The sequence below is a fragment of the Scyliorhinus torazame genome, chromosome 14 (assembly GCF_047496885.1).
Source record: "Scyliorhinus torazame isolate Kashiwa2021f chromosome 14, sScyTor2.1, whole genome shotgun sequence".
Taxonomy (NCBI): Eukaryota; Metazoa; Chordata; class Chondrichthyes; order Carcharhiniformes; family Scyliorhinidae; genus Scyliorhinus; species Scyliorhinus torazame.
Window position 1 is genome coordinate 60,328,004 of NC_092720.1, and position 19,395 is coordinate 60,347,398.

Genomic DNA, 19,395 nt, shown 5'->3' on the forward strand with positions numbered 1-19,395 from the left:
CGATCTTTAGATTCCTAACAGCACTGAGAAAATATTTTCATCTGAATTACTTCTCTTGTACACTAACCTGAATTGAGTTGCTTTATAATAAACTCGAGCTGTCTGTTCATCTCAGTATTCCCTTCTTTAATAAAACACCAAAGAATTTCTTCCATGCCCTAGATGTATGTCGGTAAAGTGGCACAATGAAACCAAATCAAGGAAATAATCGAAAAATAAAATGTTTTTTTCTGCTTTCTGCCCCCGCCCCTCCTCCACACTCATACCTACCATTGCTTTTGCCTCTTCGCGTATTGAAGGGATGGCAAGGATGCTGTATAAAGCTCCATTAACATATGGCCTTATCTGAAAGAAGCAGCTGGCATTCAGTTAATTTGTATTGGTAACAAAGAAGAGATTTTTATTGTCACATAAGTAATTGATAATTTAATGGATCTGTTGGAAATATTATGTTTTAAAATCAAAGACAGATTTATGTTAAAAGCTAGAAAAGGGATAAGACTTTAATTGGAACATGCTGCCGTTCTTTTTCTACATGTGATTAAAGCATAAACAGGTCTGTTTGATTATTAAATGGTAGATTATCTAAATCATGCTTCCAATAAATATCATAACCAGAACTGGATTCTGAATTCATAACTGGATTTCAAAACATGCCATCTCATTTATACCCATAAGAAGAAGAAGGAATACTAACTAATCAAAAGAATTAATAGTAATACAGAACTTGAGTATTGCTGAAAAAAGACATTTTGTCAAAACATTTTGTCTTGGACTTATCAGGAGAATCACAAGAATACTAAAGTTAGAGGAAACAACAACTTCATAATGTATGAGAAGAGAGGGCTGAGTGGTTGGGATTTTCACAGTAACTTCATTGCAGCGCTAATGTAAGCCTACTTGTGCCAATAATAAAGATTATTATAAGTGGATTCTAGCAGAAACACTGCCATGGAAGACGCATCAGTTAATGGTGACTGATAGTAAACTGCTAAGCAGTGTTCGAAAATTTAAACCAGGCAGCTCATCTCTGGTTGGTTAAAGTATTGCCCTGAGGATCACGGGCTGGATTCACCGTTCTGGAGGCTAAGTGCTGCTGCCAGGGTAGGAACTGCTCCCTCCAGGAGTGTCGGCCAGGAGAAATTCAGGTCATACAAATGGATCACCACATTATCTACTTGCAGCCTGCCTGATTCCCAGCCCTGTTGGAATCTGATTCGCTGGGGTAGGAAATCACGTTAATAGCCTGACAAGCTGGAGCAATTTCTAAGCGCTCTGCCTACCACAGACTGTCATTCTAGCCAAGAAGATGGCTGCCAGAAGACCAGCTCTAAGGTTCCAGCAGTCGGAGGTCAACCGAATGCTGGACGCATTCCACAAAGAATGCATCAGATCCAAGCTCTGCAGTCCTGCCGTGAATGGTGGTGGGCAATTAAACAACTCACTGGAGGACGAGGCTCCACAAATATCCCATCCTCAATGATGGAGGAGCCCAGCACATATGTGCAAAAGACAAGGCGGAGGCATTCGCAACAAACTTCAGCCAGAAGTGCCAAGTGGATGATCCATCTCAGTCTCCTCCGGAGGTCCACAGCATCACAGATGTCAGTTTTCAGCCAATTTACTCCACGTGATATCAAGAAACGGCTGAAGGCACTGGATATTGCAAAGGCTGTGGGCCCTGACAATATTCCAACAATAGTATTCAAGACTCGTGCTCCAGAACTTGCCACACTCCTAGCCAAGCTGTTCCAGTACAGCTACAACACTGGCATCTACCCGGCAATGTGAAAAATTGCCCAGTGTGACCTGTACACAAGAAACATGACAAATGCCACTCAGCCAATTACCATCCTATCAGTCTACTCTCCATCATCAATCATGTAATGGAAGGAGTCATCAACAATGCTATCAAGCGGCACTTCCTCAGCAATAACCTGCCCACGGACGCTCAGTTTGGGTTCTGCTAGGGTCACTCAGCTCTTGACCTCATTGCAGCCTTGGTTCAAACTTGGTTCACAAGCAGCTGGCTGCCTGCACTTCTGATGTGCTGTGCTGTCTGGGATGACGTCTAGAAGAAGCGGTAGGACACGTAGAAAGATAGGTGACACTTAAGTTGGAGTGGGTGGGGTAGATGGTAAGGGCACACTTATTGTAAATACTCACATTCAACACTTTTGCACCACCCATCCGATCTGCCTCTAACATTTGTCTCGCATTTGTGAAGGATGGGCCGGGGGCGGGGGGGGGGGGGGGGGGGGGGGGGGGGAGGCATGAGACATGAATGATCCATATTGTTACACCTTCACTGAGAAGTGGCAGGGCATCGGGGCAGCAGTGTGAGCGCGCCTTGTGCAACAAAATCCCCAGTGAATGAGCCCTAACCGTTCACCATCTCCCGTGATCCCTCCCCCTACATTTTTGAGCCCGTGAGAAGGACTCGCCAGCACACATCCAGGGATCATCCAGCCGGGCAATTGAATGTTATCTTGAAGACAGGAGTCATACTTTGTCCACTCAGCAATATTTCACAGCGAATCATCATCATCCTTCTCCGTCCAGTGGACAAGGCCCGCTAGTACTGCCAACACAGGCCAACACTCTGCGGTGATGCTGGTATGACCTTTGCTGGGGGAGGGGAAGCTCTGGTGGTAGTGGCAAGGAATTCAAGGTGAGGGGGAAAGTGTAGCGAAGTACCAGAGGGAAGGGGTTGAAGGACTAAGGCAGAGGGAAGGGGTAGAAGGATTAAAGGAGAGGGAAAAAAAATAACAATTATAATAATCTTTATTATTGTCACAAGTAGATGTACATTAAGACTGCAATGAAGTTACTGTGAAAATCCCCCAGTCGCCCGGGACTTGTGGGAGGAAACCGGAGGAAACCCACGCAGACACAGGGAGAACGTGCAGACTCCACACATACAATGACCCAAGCCGGGAATCAAACTTGGGACCCTGGCGCTGTGAAGCAACAGCGCTAACCACTGTGCTACAAGGTTGGAAGGACTAAGGGAGAGGGAAGGGTCGGAAGGACTAAGGGAGAGGGAAGAAGGTGGAATCTGTGTGGTTGGGGGTCGAAGTGGGGCTGAGGTGGGACGGGGGCAGAGAGAGAGGTGGGACAGGGCGGCAGAGCTGCTGGTGGCCTGTTCTCCTAGTTGGTACATTAGGAGGTGATGAGGTTATCCCGTGTGTGGCGACCCTGGATCACACGTTGGGTCCCAGTTGTAAATACTTGCACCAATTCACACCCGTCTGACTCCCGGCTGAGAGGAGTGGAGCATCGTGGAGCGGTGCAGCATTGGGCTAATAAGATTAAAATCCATGTAAATTGCGGTTTTGCATGGTGCCACCAGCACAGGGCATGTAGTTCGCTGCCCGCCACCAAGGAACGGGAGCTTCAGAACGAGACTGCCGGCCAGTACCGATTCTGTTTCTCGACCAACGTTTGATTCCCCGCCAGATTGGGAAACCTGCTACCGGCGGTGGGAACAGAGAATCCACCCCCATGTTTTTCTTCAGCAATGCTCAAAAGGATTAAAAGGATTTGGATACCTACAAAAGCAGTGGTCGTTTCTATGCTTTCTTTCTCCTCAATAGAGCGTTATTAAAATATAAACCGGTTTAACATAAGTTGCCATGATACAATATTGAAATTGAATTTGACAAATATTTTAAAAAGGAAGACTATAAAAGGATACTGTAGTAATCCAGGATTCACAAAGATAAAGGTTAAACTAAATTTATTTGAACTTCATAATAAAGCCGCATCTTTCTCTCTCTTTCTCTCTCTGTCCCTCCTTCTCACTCTCCTCCCCTCCCCTCTCTCTCTCTCCATCTTTCTCTCTCTCTCTCTCTCTCTCTACACACCCTTAGCATACAACACTCGTGTCCCAGTCCAGGGCTACCAGGAACTTCGAGTCCGGGTCTGGGATTATAATTAAAAGGTTTGATAGCAAGTCCCAGCTGGACAGGCCTCTGCCCGTTACCATGGGAACCCGTAGACCACGAGCTCTACAATGAGATCAATAAGTGATCCCTTGTGGTCCTTGTGGGAGTTGTCACAGATACAAAGGAAGAACAACTAAATTGGTTAGTATGCACAGGACTGTTATCAGCACAAATGTGATTGGCTAAAAGGCTATCTTATGTGCTTCAATCTGTATGATAGGTGATCGCACACTTACGCAAAAACAGTTCACCCATTTCACTCTTATACTTGGGCTCTCTGCATCCTGCGCCTCTTCACAGAAATTTAAAAAAATAAGTTAATTAAGAATAACCAATTATTTTTTTCCCAATTAAGGGGCAATTTAGTGTGACCAATCCACCTACCCAACACATCTTTGGGTTATGGGGGTGAGACCCACGCAGGCGCAGGGAGAATGTGTAAACTACACACGGACAGTGCCCCAGAGCCGTAATCAAACACAGGTCCTCAGCGCCATGAGGCAGCAGTGTTAACCACTCTGCTACCGTGCCGCCCTGTCCATTCACAAAAATATGTGAAGTGAAGATTCCATCAGAAGATTACAAGATATTTTCATCCCACCACATGATCCTCCAGACCAACATCTTGTGCAATAAATCTTCAAAACAGTTAAAGGTGGCTTCATTTAACTACTAAATTATTCAGTGGTCTCTATGCCTTTGATGAAGGAATTCAAACATTAGATTAATAATGATGACATAACTACTGTGTTTTTAATGAAGAAGCAACATATTGCAGAATTTTAAAAAGCCTTATGCCTAGATATGTTCATCACACTTCAACTATAATCAATGTATATAGAAAGTCATTTTCCACAGGTTATTCTGATCTTGATAATCTGCTCACTCCCCAAGAGCAACAACTACAGAATTTGCAAGTAGGTGCCAATCGAGAAAAACATGTAAGCTTCCTACAATTAGCCCGTTTAACTCATTTTTCCACAGGAAGTATGCAGACAGAAAGTCCCAATTCCAGACTAACCCCAAACCATGCCCGCGGACAAGCATAGAGAGCATTAGTAAAAAATTTTAAAATCAACTAAATTATTTCCAGAAACAAAGTAAAGACTGAGAGTTGTAACATACACTTAAGAGATTGTACCTCATGATTTTCATGACCCAAAAGATCAGACAATACTTTCAATACCCGTCTTGCATCTTCAGCACATTTCCGTTTACCTGAAAGGCGATAACACGTGTTTTCTTTAGACTTTAGCTGGTTGAAGTACACAGCTTATTTATGAAACATGATTATAGAATGAGCAGGTCAGTTTGATTATTAAATAGTTCATCTGAATCATGCTTCTAATGTGTTGCCTTCTCATTTATATCAATGAGAAGAAGGAACAATATTAACTAATCAAATGGATTAAAAATATTTATTTTAACTTTAAAAGTAGTGGAGGTTTCTATTCAAATTGGTACCATTCTAATAACACAGGAATCCCAAATGTATCTGAATTGCTAGAATTATCTGTGTAATTGTTCATTTCTTGGGATTTGGTTCAAATAGAAGCTGGTCATGTAAAAAAATTGGATGCCTAGAAACAAAGAGCTGAACTTTACCTTCAATACAGGTCAGTCTGACTGCCCAAATTTATTTTAACAACTGTCTAATAGAATACACTGACAAAATTACATAATGGGTCCCAAATGAACACAGTGTCCTCTTTTGAATAGGACTTCCTGCCCTCATTGAAAATCAGCTGTGAATAAACTAGTTATAACATAATTGCTTGCCAAATCTTTAGACCTGGGAGTTTGTACAGTATTCTGTATGCTACTAACAGAATTCACTTGTTGGGTGTTTTGCACCATTTTTTTCTGGGGAGAGTACGCTAAACACATTCAAAAAGTCAGCATATCTCCGCTGTACCATTTGTGCTGAAATTGCATCTCAACTGCAAAAAAGATGATAAGAAATAGGAGGAGTAGGTCTTTCAGCCTTTGAATCTGCTCCACCATTTAATAAGATTCTAGCTGATCTGATTGCGGCCTTAACTCCACTTTCCTGTCGTTCTTCATAACCCTTGGCTCCCTTGTCATTCAGAAATCTGTCTAACTCAGCCTTGAATCTATTCAATGATTCAGTCTCCAAAGATCTCTAGAGAAGAGAATTCCAGAGATTAATGCCCTCCTGAGAGAAGAAATTCCTCCTCTTCTCAGTCTTAAATGGGAGTCCCCTTATTTTTAAACTGATCACACTCATTCTAGATTCGCCCAAGAGGGGAAACATCCTCTCAGCATCCATCTGTCAAGTCCCCTCAAATGTTATTTGTTTCAGTAAGGTCATTCTTCTGAACTCCAGTGGGAGCTATGTTCAAAGCTGGTACTTACAATCTTCCCTTCTACTGCATTCCTCATCTCAGGCATGCCTCTGTTGAAATTGCTACACACACCTACATATGCAATAGAGCTAAACTGAGGAATGTTGGAGTTTGCACATTCTCCCCGTGTCTGCATGGGTCTCAGCCCCACAACCCAAAGATGCGCTAAATTATCCCTTTATTGGGAAAATAAATAAATGCATCAGACCTGTATTTCTTTTAGCAGTTGCTTTCAGATAAGAATAAATTGAAAGCTAGGGCTTGGACAACTTTTCAAGAATAAACAGCTTGTAGCATAAGAAACCAGAAGTGAGATACTCTCAATCCCAGATTTACGTTGGATTATGGGAGCTAATATGTCAGGCTAGATTGGAAGTTCAGAAGTCCTCTCAATATCCTTTAGTCAGATAGGAAAATAAAACAATAATAGTCACACTACTGGTTTTGGCACATTGTCAAATGCATATTTCAGGGTGGCACGGTGGTGCAGTCGTTAGCACTGACGCCTACGGTGCCAAGGACCCTGGTTCAATCCCGGCCCTGGGTCACTGTCCGTGTGGGAGTTTGCACGTTCTCCCCGTGTCTGCGTGTGTCTCACCCCCACAACCCAACGATGTGCAGGGTAGGTGGATTGGCCAAGCTAAATTATTCTTTAGTTGGAAGAAAAATAAATGCATCTTTCACTGAAGTGCCAGACAGCATGGGTCAATCAGACTGTGATGGATCCTAAGCTTAACTTTCAAAGTCTTGGCTCATGCATAAGGGTTTCTGGACAAGGTATCAAAAGATTGAAGGTCCTCGTGCCTCAGGAGTTAGAAAATATTTTTTTTTAAACTGAGGTGAAAAAGCAACTTCACCTTTACAAAACAAAAACTAAATGCACTGATGGCAGCTATTCTGATTTTGAAAATACACTCAAGGTTTGATGAAGAGATGCTGTGACAAATTTCAGATTTGTACCTTATGTTCACTAAGGGTCATCACATTAGTCTCTAAGAGGCTATCTGCACTATGATCGTTGCTGCCTAATATCTAGTAATATGAAAAAGGTGGTTGGTTGCGGGTCATTGCAATGTTGCTATGTTGTTATGTGAACTAGCTGCTTTGAACGTACATATAACCCTATGCATGTTTCTACTCACTTCCAAAAAGTGGACGGATTAACTTTTCAATGACATACGCCAAATTCTAAACCAATGGGTTGCTTTTTTCTTTACAAACAAATGTCCAACAAGAAACATTTATTGTGAATTTTACCCTATGTCGTCTCACCCCACATGCAGGAAAATAAGGAAGAAACAAAGCATGCCACACCTTACTTCTTCACCTTCCTATGGTAGCTATGGAAAATACCAGCTTGGGCACATGCTTTGACTGAGTCTAATTTCTCATGTGCTGAATCCTAATCTGCATCCACAGATGCTGCATGTTGTGGATTTAACCTCTGTTCAACTCATTTTAGCTTAAATAGCTGTTTCTTAATACACAAGTCCTCCTAAGTTTTAAAATCAACATTTTGAAACAACAAAACATATTTTGGACATTTGGATAAAACCTGGATCCTGTAAAGCATTTTGAAAGGTACAAACATGAATTTCCAGTGCTGTGATTGAATTCTGCTTTTTTCAGAAAATATGCATTTTCACAACCTGCAGAAGAGGATTTCCACTGTGTATCAGGTGTGGCAAAATCATGAGCATGTTCTTTATAAAGGTGTTTATGATTTTGCTATACCTGGTGCATAGTGAAAATATGTCCTTTACATTCTTTAACTCTTCAATGTGCAATCACAGAGAAAGTTCTCAACCTGGCCAGTAATGTATACTGTACCTTGGGTACGAAGGCAGAGGTTCATAAACAGTGCAATAGAGTATTCCAAAGTGTAATCCGACAATGAATCAGAATCCTCCAGTACGCTCAACAGCCAGAAAATAATGTTATCTCTGACCATAGCTGACTGCAGTGCTCGCCTGAAAAGGATGTAAATGTTAATGCATGTGAATTGTATTGTTAAGTTGAAGGAGAACGTGTGGAACATATTAATTAAGTGTTTTGATCACATTAAAAGGGGACTGATGGGCCATTAACAGTATCAATAGTTAAGAGTCAGACATATGTAATGCTGCATTCTGTAAATAAACCAATTATCAAGAAAAGGATTTGTGTCTTGTTTCATACTTCATCCCCTGGCTTGGGAATCATTTAACACTAAAGAGTGCTTTTTGTAGGAATATCCCAAGAGTTTACAGGAACATCCCAGTTGCAGAATACTATATTTTTATTACTGATATTAGAAAACAAACCATTTGAATTGACGGATTTCTGTGGGCTGGAACTGCCAGTGGGATGCGTGTCGATACCCAACGCCTCTGGACAGTCTATGGTTTTCAAAGTTTGGCTGATGTTAGGGAAAAGGGAATCGCTCACATCCTATTAATGGCTCATTAAGTTCCTATCGAATCTTCTTAAGGGGCCTGGGAAGCTGGCACTGCAATCTTCAAAGGAGATTTCAGGGAACAGTCATCGTACATCATTACACAGTCGTTAGCTCTGATGTTCCACAGCGCCAGGGTCCCGGGTTCGATTCCCGCTTGGGTCACTCTCTGTGCGGAGTCTGCACTTCCTCCCTGTGTCTGCGTGGGTTTCCTCCGGGTACTCCAGTTTCCTCCCACAGTCCAAATATGTGCGGGTTAAGTGGATTGGTCATGCTAAATTGCCCCGTTGTGTCCAAAATATAAGTGGGGTTGCTGTAACAAGGATAGGGTGGAGGTGTGGCCTTAGGTATGGTGCTCTTTCAGGGGCCGGTGTGGACTCGATGGGCTGAATGGCCTCCTTCTGCACTGTGAATTCTATGAATCGTACAGCTATCGTTTCACAGTGAGTGAAGGAAAAGGTTATTTTATGTTTAAAATTCTCTTGCACCAGATCATGCGCATTACCTACATTTTGGCTCTTTCGGAACCACTTATGCCTTTACATTTCTGGCCCTCTGAGGAGCTGTCAAACCTCTTCAGCAAGGCAGTGGCAATGCCCATTTATGGTTGCCATTTGAATTTGCTGCTTCTGTTATGCTGGCAGCTCCCACCTCCTGGAGACACTTGCCACCACTCACTAGGCAATGAGCTCACCCCTGGCCAATTAGGGCATCAACATTTCAAAACAGTGTCAAGGTGCGAGGTCACAAGATGGAATTTATCTGGCTTTGGGTTCCTGGCCCCCCTTGACACTCCGACTCTTTGTAACAGTATTATTCTTTTTATGCATGTATTCTGTCTGAACGAATTGTCTTTTTTATATCTCCCATCAAACAGATATAAAAGGTTAACATAGTCAAAAGGATTACAATTATACAAGCCATTAATCAACAATACTATTGACAGAAATATAAAAGAAATAATGTTACAAGGCACATTTAGTGTAAAGATTCATGTTGCATGTACAGCCATCTATTATTAGGTTGGGGCAGGGGTGAGGATGGGACTGGGGTGGGGATGGGGTGGGGGGTGCTCTCTGTGGATTAGTTCACGCAAACAATATTCCCATTACTGGATCCACCTCGTAAAGGCAAAATGCATGCGTGATTCTTTCCATCTCAAATAGCTTCCTGACCTTAGATAACCAAGATTCGTAGGTTGGGCATGTGGGTTTCAGCCAATTGAGGGTAATGTCTCTAATGGCAGCTATAAGCAAAATTTGCTAAAGATAATTATATTGTCTCCCTCCCATCCCTTCTGTAATTGTCCCCAATAGAGCAGATAGGGAAGTCTATGGATAAAAGCAAATTACTGCGGATGCTGGAATCTGAAACTAAAGAGAAAATGCTGGAAAATCTCAGCAAGTCTGGCAGCATCTGTAGGGAGAGATCGGCCGGCTGGAGGGCAATGAGCCATATGCACGTGCGCATCCGGCTCACCACGTGTCAGGCGGCCAATCTCTCCCTACAAATGCTGCCAGAGAAGACTATGGGATGTCCATGTGGAATCCCTCGGTCAGTGTTTTGAATATCCTATCCCAATATTCCTTTAACTTTAAGCACGACCAGAATGTCCGTAAGTAATGACCAATTAGTTCGTCACAGTCTCTCCAGCAACGGCTTGTACGGGAGGTGCCAACTTTTACACTAACATGTGGTGTTCTGAAGTACCGAGTAATGAGATTCTACTTCTCTTCTCTCCAAATATATGAGAAAGTAACACAACGCGCTTCAGAACAGATTTTGTTCCAGTTTTCCATTGGTATTTCCTGTTATATTCCACCTCCCATTTCCTTTTAGTGGCTAAGGAATTACTAGTCACCATGGAGAGCAAAGTCTGATGTGTACAGGATATTACTTTTCCCCTTCAGGCATCTCGTTGAATGCTTGCAAAGTATGGCTCTATTGAAGAAGAACTTCTAACATTGTTTAGGTCTTCGTGTTTCAAAAGAAAGTGTCTTACTTGTCGGTATCTAAAAAAGAAAATCAGTATTAGGAAGGCCAAATTCCCGTCTGATCTGCTCAAATGATTTTAAAGTATCTTGCTGAAAGAATTGGTGAAGGAAGGTGAGCCCATATTCAGACCCATTCTTAAAGCCCATGTCACGCATAGAGGGTGTGAAGTGGGTGTGAAGTTTTTTTATATGCCCAATCGTGGCCCGAGCCGAGATTGAGCTGAGTAAATCAAATCATTTCTGAATTTCTTTCCAAATATTGATAATCCAGCTTGTCCATTAAAGTTTCTCCAAATTCAGCCATCGCATTCCTACTCTGCCCGGTAACCAAGCTGTCATGGATTTTAGCTGAGTGGCCCAAAAATAGAATTAAAAATTTGGTAATGCTAAACCTCCTTCTGACTTTGTAAGCTGCAATGTTTCAAATTGTACTCTGGGTCATTTTCCTTGCCACATGAACGGGAGATCAGACAATCCACATGTTAAATGCAGATTTTGGGATCTTAATAGGTAGCATTTAGAACAAATACAACAACCTGGGAAGGACATTCATCCTAATAGTTTCAATCCACCATAATAAAGAGAGGACCAAGGTTAGCCAGTGATCTAGATCACTCTTAATCTGGTGAATGATATTGGTGTAACTTGCTCCATATATTTTATTTTTTAAATTTTTTTAAATTCTCCTCCTTTTTCACATTTTCTCCCACATTTACATCCATCAACAATAAACAATAATCAGCAAGATATGTCAGTCCCCATAATAACACCGATCCCATCCGCCCACCAATCCCCAAACCTCAACCCGCATGTTTACATAAACAAATGACAAAACGGAATCAGGGATTACCCATAGTCACCCTTAATCTTACACAGCACCCCCCCCCCCCCCCCCCACACCCCGGTCTCCAGCTCCTCCCGTCCACTGCCTCTTGTAAAACTCCCCCTCCCATCCTCGGTTCCTTCCCCCCAACTTTCCACCCCGGCTAGACCACTCGGACCCTGTTCTGCCAGGCTCCGATGGACGCAGCCCCTCCCCCACCTCACTCCCGTTCACTGCCCGGCTTAAACCGGCCAGCATGGAGGCCCCCGCCCGGGTCCCTTTCCCACTTGCCCGGCCCTAGGAAAGCCCAAAGATCCCCTTTTAGCACACAAACCCCGCATATCCACCTACACCCCAAAGAGCCCTCATTTCGAGTGAAAGTCCCGTCCCTTCCCTTGTCCAAATATATACCACATTGGCTCCTTTAGTCTCTACACCCGCGCGCAGTGATACAAAAAAGGAAATACAGTCATGAGGTTACATCGGCACATGGCCATTCCTCAATTTGTCAGTTCTGCCACAGTCCTTCTGCTTTCGCAAACTCCTCCGCTGCTTCCGCCGTTCCAAAGTAAAAGTCCCTGAGCTTGTAAGTCACCCTCAGCTTCGCTGGATATACAATGCCGCACCGCACCTTGCTAATGTACAGTGCCCTCTTCACCCGGTTGAAGGCAGCCAGCCTCCTTGCCAGCTCCACCGTAAAGTCCTAGTATACACCTATACCAGCTCCAGCCCACTGCACCACCCGCTCCTGCTTGGCCCAGCTCAGGACCTTCTCCTTCACACTGTACCTACGGAAGCACAGAGTCACTGCCCTTGGCGGCTCACTCGCCTTTGGTACAGGCCTCCACGACCGATGAGCCCGATCCAGTTCATATCGGGAGGGATCCTCCTCCACCCTCAATAGTTTTGCCAACATCGCGAAAAAATACTCAGTCGGCTTTGGTCCTTCAACTCCTTCGGGCAGCCCCACAATCCTCAAATTCTGTCGCCTGGATCTGTTTTCCAGGTCTTCCATTTTTCCTCGCAGATCCATGTTAGTATCCATCACCTTCCGCATCTCTTTCCCCATCGAGGCAAGTTGATCACCGTGCTGCAATAACGTCTCCTCCACTTCCTTCAGCGCCTCCCCTTGCTCTCGCACCTCCGCCACTGCGCTCACCACCTCCGTCCTCACCGGGGAAACCGCCTCCTCCACCAGCACACTCAAAACCTCCCTCATCTCCTTCCTCACCGTCTCTATGCATTTCGCAATCTGCGCAAACTGCTTTTCAAATTCCGCAGCCATCACCTTAGTTATTTCTTCAGCCGTAAGCAGTGCTGCCTTCCCTGGTGCTCCAGCCTCCATTTTCCTTGGTGACCCCGCGGTGATCTTTCCACTCCCTGACGGACCTTCAGCTGTTTTTATTCCGTCCGTTTTCTTGCTCACCCTCGACATTTTTCTTTGTTCTTTTTTTCCTCCTGTGTCTTCACTGTGCCTCCTCCGTGCCTTCTCCCTGCTTCTGCCGCCTCCGTGGACCCTGGGACCGGGCTTAAAGCCCCGAAAATGCCGTTGCCGAACGGGAGCCCTCCATTGTGCGGCCGCCTCCTGCCCGCCGTCACCGGAAGTCATTAGCTCCATATATTTTATCAATTGATGATGAGATACGAATACTAAGGTATTTAACACCCCAACTAGGCCATTTAAAGGCACTTTGTGTCTTAATATAGTTGGAGATCCGTCCACTTCATTCCATTGCTTCAGTTTTATCAACGTTAACTTTGTACCCTGAATTCCGGTTGTAGCTATGCGTAGCTAAATCGCACATTCGGCAGCTCCCGCAAAAAACAGACTTTTGGGCTCTTTTCAGGTCCCCCAACGGCATTTTTCCGACGTTACCCGCTGTGGGAAGGAGAGTACAATAGTTCCCCGACAGTATTTGGCTTTTACCAGGAGCGGGACGACTAGAAATGTTGTGGTGGATCCGAAGAAGGTGCGAGGGAAAAAGAACAAAATGGCGGCGGGCGGGGACCAGGCAGCGTGGGTGCAGTGGGCGCAGGAGCAACAGGAGGTTATCCAGCGCTGCTTCAGGGAGATTAAAGCGGACCTGCTTGAGCCGATGAAGGCTTCTATTGATAAGCTGCTGGAGACACAGACGGCCCAGGGGGTGGAGATCCGTGAGGCCCGACAAAAGATCTCCGACAACGAGGACGAGATCTTAGGCCTGGCGGTAAAGGTGGAGGCGCACGAGGAGCTCCACAAGAAATGGCAGGAGCGGTTCGAGGAGATGGAGAATCGGTCGAGGCGGAAGAATTTGCGGATTCTGGGCCTCCCGGAGGGGCTGGAGGGGCCGGACGTGGGGGCCTATGTGGTCACCATGTTGAACTCGCTGATGGGAGCGAGGTCCTTCCAGGGGCCCTGGAGCTCGAAGTGGCCCATAGAGTGCTGGCGTGGAGGCCCAAGGCGAACGAGCCTCCGCGGGCGGTGCTGGTGCGGTTTCATCGGTTCGCTGATCGGGAGTGTGTGCTCAGGTGGGCCAAGAAGGAGAGGAGCAGCAGCTGGGTGAACGCGGAGGTTCGAATATACCAGGACTGGAGTGCAGAGGTGGCGAAGAGGAGGGCCGGGTACAATCGAGTGAAGGCGGTGCTGCACAAGAAGGGGGTGAAGTTTGGCATGTTGCAGCCGGCGCGACTGTGTGTCACCCACAAGGACCGTGCACCATTATTTTGAGTCTCCGGAGGAGGCGTGGGCCTTTGTTCAGGCCGAGAAGTTGGACACAGATTGAGGGTCAGGATGGGCGTTTGGGGATTGGGGTTGATACGTTACTTTTTGAGGGGGGGTCCTTTGCTCTTGTTTTTTTTTCTTTCTGGTTCGGTGAGGGTGGTTAGGGCGGGTTGGGCACTGTTTTGGTTGCGTTGGTTGGGGGGGCTCTTGGAGGGGGGTAAGCAAATGGAACAGGGGTGGATGGCCGGCAGTGAGGTGGGGCCCCGCGGGGGAGGGGGAAGCCCGAGTCGGGGGCGAGGGGACTGGGCCTGTAAAAGGAGCTGCGTCAGAGGTGGCGGGGCCGGGTAGGTGGAAAGAGCAGGCTTTTTTCCCATGCTGTCGACTGGAGGGGGCGGGGCCGGGGCGGGGAAGCGAGGGTTGTTTCCCGCGCTTGGGATGGAAGGGGGAGATGGAGAGCCTGCGGATGGGGAATTGAAGAGGAGGGTGTGTCACACAATGGGAGGTGTCGAAGGAGAGGCGGGAGTGGCCGGGGTCAGCAGGAGTCAGCTGACTTGCGGAAGTGCAATGGGGGGGGAGTAAAGCAGCTAGGATGGGTCCTAGCCGGGGGGGGAGGGAAATCGAGTTGCTGCTGCTATGGTCAAGGGGGAGCTGGAGCGAGTGGGGGGGGGTCGAGACAGGGGTCTGCCGCCGTGGGAAACGGGCCGGGCGTGGGGTGCGGGTGCGTGGCTGGCCGAGGAGGGGTTATGGCTAGTCGGCGGGACAGGGGGGTGGGTAGCCCCCTGATCCGGCTGATAACCTGGAATGTAAGGGGACTGAACGGGCCGGTCAAGCGGGCCCGCGTGTTCGCGCACCTGAAGGGGCTGAAGGCGGATGTGGTCATGCTCCAGGAGACACACCTGAAGGTGGCAGACCAGGTAAGATTGAGGAAATGGTGGGTAGGTCAGGGGTTTCATTCGGGCTGGATGCCAAAAATCGAGGGGTGGCGACCTTGGTAGGACAGAAGGTGTCGTTCGAGGCGTCGAGCATTGTGGCAGATAATGGCGGTAGGTACGTAATGGTAAGTGGTAAGCTGCAGGGAGAGAGGGTGGTACTGGTCAACGTGTATGCCCCGAACTGGGACGATGCAGGTTTTATGCGGCGCATGTTGGGTCGGATCCCAGAATTGGAAGTGGGGGGGCCTGATAATGGGGTAAGACTTTAACACGGTGTTGGATCTGGCACTGGATCGCTCCAGGTCTAGGACAGGTAGGAAGCCGGCGGCGGCTAAGGTGCTGAGGGGGTTTATGGACCAGATGGCTGGGGTGGACCCTTGGAGATTTGCAAGGTCGGGGGCTAGGGAATTTTCATTCTTCTCACATGTCCATAAGGCTTATTCCCGGATCGACTTTTTTATTTTGAGCAGGGCGCTGATAGCGAGAGCAGAGGATACCGAGTACTTGGCGATAGCCATTTCGGATCACGCCCTGCATTGGGTGGACTTAGAGCTGGGGGAGGAGAGGGACCAGTGCCCGTTGTGGTGCTTGGAGGTGGGGCTGTTGGCGGATGAGGAGGTGAGTGAGCGGGTCCGAGGAAGCATAGAGAGGTACCTGGAGGCCAACAACAAAGGGGAGGTCCGAGTGGGGATGGTATGGGAGGCGCTGAAGGCGATGGTTAGGGGAGAGCTGATCTCCATTAGGGCCCACAAGGAGAGGAGGGAGCAGAGGGAGAGGGAGAGGCTGGTGGGGGAGATGGTGAGGATAGACAGGAGGTATGCGGAGGTGCCTGAGGAAGGACTGGTGAGGAAGAGGCGCAGCCTCCAGGCCAAATTCGACCTGGTGACCACCAGGAAGGCGGAGGTGCAGTGGAGGAAGGCCCAGAGGGCGATTTATGAGTATGGGGAAAAGGCAAACCGGATACTGGTGCATCAGCTTCGGAAGCGGGACGCAGCTAGGGAGATGGGGGGAGTTAAGGACAGGGGAGGGAGTGTGGTGCGGAGTGGGTTTGGCATCAATGGGGTCTTCAGGGACTTTTATGACGAACTGTATCGGTCTGAGCCCCCACGGGAGGAGGGACGGATGCGCCGCTTTCTGGACCAATTGAGGTTTCCGAAGGTGGAGGAGGGCCTGGTGGCGGGATTGGGGGCCCCGATTGGGCTGGAGGAGCTGACCAAAGGGATAGGGTGCATGCAGGCGGGGAAGGCACCGGGGCCGGACGGTTTCCCTGTCGAATTCTATAAAAAATATATGGACCTGTTGGGCCCGTTGCTAGTTAGGACCTTCAATGAGGCAAGGGGGGGGGGGGGGGGGGGCTTTTCCCCCGACGATGTCCTGGGCACTGATCTCTTTGATTCTGAAGCGGGACAAGGATCCCCTGCAGTGTGGGTCTTACAGGCCGATTTCGTTGCTAAACGTAGATGCCAAGGTGCTGGCGAAGGTCTTAGCCACGAGGTTTGAGGATTGTGTGCCGCAGGTCATCCACGAAGACCAGATGGGGTTCGTGAAGGGGAGGCAGTTGAACGCGAATGTGCGGAGGCTTCTGAACGTTATCATGATGCCGGCGAGGGAGGGGGAGGCGGAGTTAGTGGATGGACACTGAGAAAGCCTTCGATAGGGTAGAGTGGGGGTACCTGTGGGAGGTGCTGAAGAGGTTTGGGTTTGGGGAGGGGTTTGTCAGGTGGGTTAGGCTGTTGTATGAGGTCCCGATGGCAAGTGTGGCCACGAACAGGAGGAGGTCCGAGTACTTTCGGTTGCACCGAGGGACGAGACAGGGGTGTCCCCTGTCCCCCATCTCTTCGCACTGGCGATTGAACCCCTGGCTATGGCACTGAGGGAGTCGAGGAACTGGAGGGGGTTGGTGCGGGGTGGGGAGCAGCATAGGGTGTCTCTCTATGCGGACGACTTGCTGCTATATGTGGTGGACCCAGTGGGGGGATTGCCGGAGGTAATGAGGATCCTCAGGGAATTCGGGGATTTCTCGGGGAACAAGCTCAACATGGGGAAGAGCGAGCTGTTCGTGGTTCACCCAGGGATACGAAGGTTGGGAGACATGTTTGTGCACGGGAAGTTCGCGAGCCTGGGTGAGCTGGAGAAGTATGGGCTCCCCCCGGGGAACACCTTCAGGTACTTACAGGTAAGGGCGTTTACCAGGTGGCAGGTGATGGAATTCCCGCGGCTGCTGCCACGCACAGTACAGGACAGGTGCTCTCGGGGAGGTGGGTGGGAGTGGGTAAGATCTTGGAAACTTACCAGGTGATGCAGGAGGACGAGGAGGCCTCGGTGTTGGAGGTGAAAGGTAAGTGGGAGGAGAAGTTGTGAGAGGAGATCGAGGAAGGGAAGTGGGCAGATGACCTAGGGAGGGTGAACTCTTCCTCATCGTGCGTGAGGCTCAGCCTCATACAGTTTAAGGTGCTGCACAGGGCACACATGACTGGGACAAGGATGAGTCGGTTCTTTGGGGGCGAGGACAGGTGTGTTAGGTGCTTGGGGAGCCCAGCGAATCACACCCATATGTTCTGGGCATGCCCAGCGCTGGAGGAATTTTGGAGGGGTGTAGCGAGGACGGTGTCAAGGGTGGTAGGTTCCAGGGTCAAGCCGGGCTGGGGGCTCGCAATATTTGGGTGGCAGAGGAGCTGGGCGTGCAGGAGGCGAAAGAGGCCGGTATTCTGGCCTTTGCGTCCCTGGTAGCCCGGCGGAGGATTCTTCTTCAGTGGAAGGGTGCGAGGCCCCCAAGCGTGGAATCCTGGATCAACGATATGGCGGGGTTTATTAAGTTGGAGAGGGTGAAATTTGCCTTGAGAGGGTCGGTACAAGGGTTCTTTAGGTGGTGGCAACCGTTCTTAGACTTCCTGGCAGAACGGTAGACATTGGTCAATGGCAGCAGCAACTCGGGGGGGGGGTTACTTTATTTTTGTTTCTGTTTATTTACACTGGGGTGTCTGAGGGGGTGTATATATTTGCTATGTTTGCTTTGTGTTAAGTCGGGGTGTTAATTTATTATTTATGTACAGGGGAGAGGGGGGTATGGAGGGTTGCTTTTTTTGGACTGTTTTGTACTTAGCCCTGTTGGGTTCCTTTTTCATTTTGTTACTGATATTTTATGAAAACCTTAATAAAAATTATTTTTAAAAAAACAACTTTGTACCCTGAATATTAGCCAACCTTTTTAATACTCTATTTCAGATAAAATATTGATGCTGAAGGATCTGATAAGTATAGCAGTACATAGTTGGCAAAGGACGACAATTGTGCTCTTCTTCCCCAGGCATAACACCTTTTATGTTCTGATTGTCTCTCATCATTTGTGCTAAAGGCTCTATACATATTGCAAACGGAATTGGGGGACAGACGACAACCCTGCCTTGGCCCCCTCTCTAGTTCAAAGGCTTCAGATGTATGACCATTCGATCTAACAGAGGGCCAGGGGCTGGAATAAAGAATCTGGATCTATTTCACAAATTTGGCACCAAACGCCAGGGCTAAAATCTGAAATAGCTACACCCATGAAATAGCTACACTCATTGCCTCTACTCTACTAGTATGGGCATGTGTCATGATATTAAGGAAGCTGCGGGGATTGTCGCCAGAGTAACACCCTGCTATGAATCCAATTTGATCAGGGTGTACAACCTCAGTTATTATTCTTTACTCTATGGGCTATAGTACTAATGTTAGAACTTACAAATCACAATTAAGTAATGATACAGGACAATATAACCCACACTCCATTGGATCCATACCCATTATGAATGGCAGTTATGACTGCATCTCTCCATGAAGGAGCCAATGATCCATTTTCTAGTGAGTGATGATAGGCCTGGTGAAGTAATGATATAAGTATATCTTTAAGTATTTCGTAAAATTTATTTATATAACCATCAGGGCCGAGACTGGTTTTTTAAAGTGCATCGATTGCCTTATCAGTTTCCAAATCAGTGATTGGTTTATCTAATTCCCTAGCGCTACTTTCTGACAACCTTACCTCATTGATGCTTTGTAGAAAATCATTAATTTTCCTCACATTCCTACAGGTATCAGAATCCTTTTACAATTTTCTATAGAAATCAGCAAAGGCAGAAGTGATTCGCTCTGGTTTGTATAAGAAGTGATGGAGTGTCTGTGACTTAAATTTTGGAATGATATTGCATGATTGCTG

At 47.2% G+C, this 19,395-nt stretch overlaps 1 protein-coding gene across 5 annotated transcripts in view; it reads right to left on the reverse strand.

The window, feature by feature from the left end:
- The window catches only part of armc9 (armadillo repeat containing 9), a 211,316-nt gene that overhangs the window by 48,094 nt on the left and 143,827 nt on the right, over positions 1 to 19,395 (reverse strand). For all 5 annotated transcript variants that reach the window (XM_072474273.1, XM_072474271.1, XM_072474272.1 and 2 more), the window contains 4 exons: positions 8,144 to 8,283; positions 5,089 to 5,165; positions 271 to 345; positions 68 to 158 (listed from right to left, as the gene is read on the reverse strand). In XM_072474273.1, the coding sequence (XP_072330374.1) occupies positions 68 to 158; positions 271 to 345; positions 5,089 to 5,165; positions 8,144 to 8,283 (383 nt within the window). The remainder of the gene's footprint in view (positions 1 to 67; positions 159 to 270; positions 346 to 5,088; positions 5,166 to 8,143; positions 8,284 to 19,395) is intronic.